Source organism: Solenopsis invicta, unplaced genomic scaffold, assembly GCF_016802725.1.
Source record: "Solenopsis invicta isolate M01_SB unplaced genomic scaffold, UNIL_Sinv_3.0 scaffold_694, whole genome shotgun sequence".
NCBI lineage: Eukaryota > Metazoa > Arthropoda > Insecta > Hymenoptera > Formicidae > Solenopsis > Solenopsis invicta.
The window spans coordinates 9,353-14,617 of record NW_024105346.1 but is presented as its reverse complement, the minus strand read 5'-3'; the positions used below and the strand labels follow the sequence as shown (position 1 = coordinate 14,617).

At 31.5% G+C, this 5,265-nt stretch overlaps 1 protein-coding gene across 1 annotated transcript; it reads left to right on the top strand.

Annotated features, from left to right (window-relative positions):
* Window positions 1–2,040: 2,040 nt before the first annotated feature.
* LOC105206054 (retinol dehydrogenase 12) lies at window positions 2,041–4,896 on the top strand. Its single transcript, XM_039459545.1, has 6 exons — window positions 2,041–3,019; window positions 3,347–3,434; window positions 3,629–3,933; window positions 4,040–4,174; window positions 4,281–4,491; window positions 4,614–4,896. Exons 1-6 carry the CDS (start codon window positions 2,899–2,901, stop codon window positions 4,789–4,791), a joined length of 1,038 nt encoding a protein of 345 aa, XP_039315479.1. The 5' UTR covers window positions 2,041–2,898; the 3' UTR covers window positions 4,792–4,896.
* Window positions 4,897–5,265: the final 369 nt, after the last annotated feature.

The window sequence follows — 5,265 nt, the reverse complement described above, 5'->3', positions numbered from 1 at the left end:
GACGGGATTTATAAAAATCCAATGCACTGATAATCTGTAAAAGAAAAAAAGTTTTTATCATGATTATCTATAAAAATAATAAAAAAAAATTAGTTTAGTTTAAAAGAAACACAATACTTTGTTACAAAATTATACATATTTTTAATTTTTTATTGTTTAGAATTTTTCTGATATAAAATTTTCCTGCGTTCAAAAACTTTAGAAATACCATTAAAAATTTTATTATAAATTTTATAATTTTAGCTATAAATGTCAAAAAACAAAAAATTTAAAACAATTTTCATTATCTTAAATGAAATAATTATAAATTAAATATGTACACATATTATACTTATCAAAGTCGTACACGTCTATATACGCCGTACCTGGCGTAATCTTATAATCACGCGGCCAAAACTGTTGTACAGCAAAAAAACAGCACTTCAATTTGTTCTTTCACGTCAAGCTTTGAACTCGATCTATGTAAATGTATGATTCACAGACGCCTAATCAATATTTATAAAGTCTGCGTAGCAACGCGCTTTGCGATTGTTTATGAGCGGCGTCACGGCGCGTCGTCGATGCAATTGCAAATAACATTTTCTTACCAAAATTATGAATTATTTAATTTTAACAAATTTCAATTCTGTGTTATAGTCAAATAAGATAACTCCGGGTTTAATTATCATATGCAGTAATGAGTAAAAAACACATTTTAAACCTGAAATTACATAGCTGAAAATGCTATTTTCTATATTACAGTTATAAAAAAAGTATTTTTTGTAATTTTTATTTATTATAAACAATAAAAATGTTAAATAATATACACGCATGTCTCCATCACGTCCTGCGGGTAACGTGATGATAGTACGATAAGTGCACAGTGTGATACTCACTGTGTGATACATCGTTGCGATTCATTGCGCTCGCATGCATGCTTCCATCACGTCGCGTGATGATAGCACAGTATGCGCACGGCGTGATTGCATAATACAATTCATTGCACTCGCACGCATGCTCCTATCACGTCGTGCGGGCATCGTGATAGCACTGTGCAGGCATAGTATGATACGCATGCATGAGGGCAATATGAGCTCGCACAAATTGTTATCTAGGGTAGTTTTGATATTTTTTGTCCGACGTCCTAACTCACCTTTATCTTTTATTGGCATCAGGCTAAGATAAAACTTGAGTTTTCTTTAGCAAATCTTGACTTTATTTGTTCTTACGAATCGTTGAAAATATTTTAATATTTTATTTTTTTAATGTTCTTCAGAAAAAATATCGATTATATTGATGCATGCGAAAAAGAACTGTTAATGATATAAAATTAAATTATAACTTCACATTTTCTTGTGAAAATCATAAATTAGATATTTTGAGTGCATTCATTATTACATTACTATGCGTATGTATGCGTCAATACGCGCAACATACTATGTAATAACGATTTAATGAAAGAGTCGTAAAAGAACCCTACCTGCACCAAACGAAACAAGCATATCACTGTGACGGTCGCAACGACGTGCAAAAGACGTATCATATTTTTTGCGCTTTGCCAAAACAGCACGTCTTTGTTTTGTCCGGTGCAGGCAGGGAAGCGATCGCGTGCGTGCGTTCATCGTTATCGATTCAGCGCCGATAAGTCAACCATATACTACAACCCAGTGAATCGTTGCACTGTACAGTGCGGTGCAATGATTCAAAGGGTCATAGTAGATGGCTGACTTACCGACAATCTAGCATATACCAGCCCCTGACACGAGTGTAGTTTGCGTGTCGGCTTAGTGTCGCCGTGGCGCTGGCAACACTCATGCCTATTATATATACATGCATATAGCATCTGTCTTTGTCTAACACACGGTAAATGATGAAGATAGACATAGAAAATTATCGAGATCACACATATTTTCGATAACAAATTCTAAATAGAAATTCTAAATATAACTTTAAATATAAATAATATAATATAAATAAAATTAATAGAATGATATATTAATAAAATAAAATAAATAAGCAGTTGTTTATAAAACTTTGCCTTGATTATAAAATCAAATAAAGAATTATTATGCAAAATACATTGTACAAGAAATTAAATATTTAAATGTTAATATCGTGTATGAAATTTCTAAGTACCACATATTATCAGTAAACTTTGCAATGCACGGAGTATATCTAAGAAAAATTAACTATATGTACACTGCGGTGCAATGATTCGAACGGTCATAGTAGATGGCTGACTTACCGACGCTACAGTCTAACATATACAATGTATGCTAGATTGTGGTGTTGGTAAGTCAGCCATCTACTATGACCCTTCGAATCGTTGCACCGCACTGTACATAACAACTTGGTTGTTAAGATTAAACTAAATTATAATATGAAAAAGCAAAGAATTGCTCGTTCTCAGCTTTATATCATTTAATTTTATTATTATTAAAGACATTTAGTTCAGGGGAGCACATTGCCATCTCCAAGCGCGCGAAATTCTAGTTCTGTAATTCTTTTAACTCTTTTCCCATTTAAAAATTATTAAAATCTTTCCCCAAGAATCTGCCATTAAAATATCTATTGTCAGTTTTGGAACATTCTGTATATTAAATAATATATTTTGTGTGTGTGCATATATGTGATTTGATATCTAAATAAAAGAAAAAAAGTTATATAAACATAGTTCAGGGAATAAATGCTTTGAATTTACATTATTAGAATAAATTGCAAATTTTTTTATGTATTTTTTAAATATTTGTCTAGATTTAATACACATAATTTTTACCAACCTGGTGACGATACAACAAAAAGCATCACATTGCAAAATCAAATAAAGCATATATTTGTGAGTGAATAGTAAGTAAAAGCTAGTAAAAGCAGACAATTGCATATTGGTGAAATTGTCGATAAAGAAGTATCTCATATAAAATGAGGTTTTTAAATAACAAAATGTGTGCAAGCAAAGCACGCATTGACAACAAAACTGTTGTGATAACGGGAGCAAGCGATGGCATCGGAAAAGAAACTGCCAGAGATTTATATGCAAGAGGTAATTTTTATTGAAATGATAATTTAAGTTTCAAGTTATCTTAAACTTTGAAATTCAAATAAATAGTAGCATATATAAAATATATATTTATTATTGATCACAAGATAGTTAGATTGTCAAATTACATTTTATTATTATCATGATTATATATAACCACATTTAAACAATAGTTTATAAAAGAAGCATTCGTTTTTTCACTGAAATAATAAGATTTTTTCAATCGCTTTTGCTTTTTTTTTAAACTCTATATAAACTCTACTTTTTTTTATAACTCTGTAAATAAAAAGTATTTTTAAACATATTTATTTAAGTAACATGTACATTTAGGTGGTAAAATTATTATGGCCTGTAGAAATATGGAAAAGGCAAACCAAGCAATGGAGGACATAAAAAATAATCCGCCCTCATATATAAAGTAAATAAATAAATAAGTTTACTTCAAGATATAAACTCTTGTAGAATCAATTATATTAATAATAAATAAATTAATATAAATAAATTACTATTTGTTTTAATTTTCTCTTTATTTTAAAATTATGTCTATTTTTTATAAAATTTTTTATAAAATTTTTACGTCTTGAATAAAATGTGATATGAATAATTGTTCAGGGTTACAAAAGAGGAATATATAAAGAATGCCGGAGAGCTGGCAATATATATTCTAGATTTAACCAGTATAAAAAGCGTCATAGAGTGCGCAAGAAACTTGTTGACAAACGAGTCAACTATTGACATACTGATAAATAATGCTGGTGTGGCTACTCAAAAATCAAATGGAAAGACGGAGGATGGAATTCAAATTACTTTTCAAGTAAATTATCTTGGGCACTTTATACTCACACTTCTACTTTTATCAAAAATGAAGTCTTCATCCAACTGCAGAATAGTCAATGTTTCTTCAATTGCACATATTTGTATGTAAAGTGATATTATAATGGCTTTAAAAATAAATAAAAATTTTTTATTTACGTTGAGGATTCTTATTCAGAGTACTATTACAATAAAACCATTCTATTATAGTTGGTAGCATGCATTTTGATGACATCAATTTAGAGAGAACTAATTCGCCCTTGATGAGTTATGCATTTAAAAGTTATGCACAGAGTAAGTTAGCTAATATTCTGTTCACTAAGGAACTCACTCGTCGATTGAAAGGTATGTCAAAAAAATTGAGGGAGTAACCGCTGAAATATAATCGTGGAATAGTGTTATAAAAAAGTTATATAAAATATAAACAAATTGTATAAATTTTGATTTTTAGAGGCAGATATTCATGAAATAAATGTATATTGTTTGCATCCTGGTATTATACCAACAATAATGTTAGAGAAATCCACTAAGGATATATTTTTAAGCCCAATAATTAATTTTTTTCTCAAGTTATTTTATAAAAATGTTGAAGAGGGAGCACAAACAACAGTATACTGTTCGGTAGCTGAAGAAACAGCCAATGAGACTGGACTTTATTATTCGTAAGAATACACTATATATTACACACAATTATTTTTATAGAGAATTTTTATAATTGTAATTTATTTCAATTGAGTAGTCTTTCCATATTCTTCTTCTTTTATTTTATTTTATTTTTTTTTAGAAATTGCGATGTTGCGACTACATATCGAGAAGCAAACAATAATCAACACGCTAAAAAATTATGGAACCTATCTTGTCGTCTGCTAAATTTGGAACCAGATGATAATTTTAATACATTTCTGGAAACTGTTTCACGTCAAATGCTTTTGTGCGCCCAGCAAACACCGAATATAATATAAATAGGAGTAACATGTAAATATAACAGATGTCTTACTTTAATTATATTATAATTATATAACCTTCCTTTAAATATACAATATAACTTGGCTATAAAACTATTATAATACTCCGTTATTTACATTTAATATTACCGAATAATAACATAACTGCAATGCTGTGTGTCATATAGTCGTCGCCGGGAAAGCCCGCCGGCGCGGCTCATCGCTCCCCTCATCTAAAGGTTTGAACCGAGCCGAGAAGGAACAGTGGGGAGGGGGGACCCTCACAGCGCCGGCTAGACCGGACAGAGGGCCTTACCCTCTCCACTGTTGAGGAGGTACGCCTCGGGCGGAATCAGCGGCGGGGTAGTTGCCCGGCTGACCCGTCTCGGGGCTGGGAATGCGAGAGTGCGTACCTAGGGCCCTCTTCCACGGGGGTCCGACGTACACCCGGCATCCCAGTTCGGGCGGCTGGGGCTCGACTTCGGTCGAGTT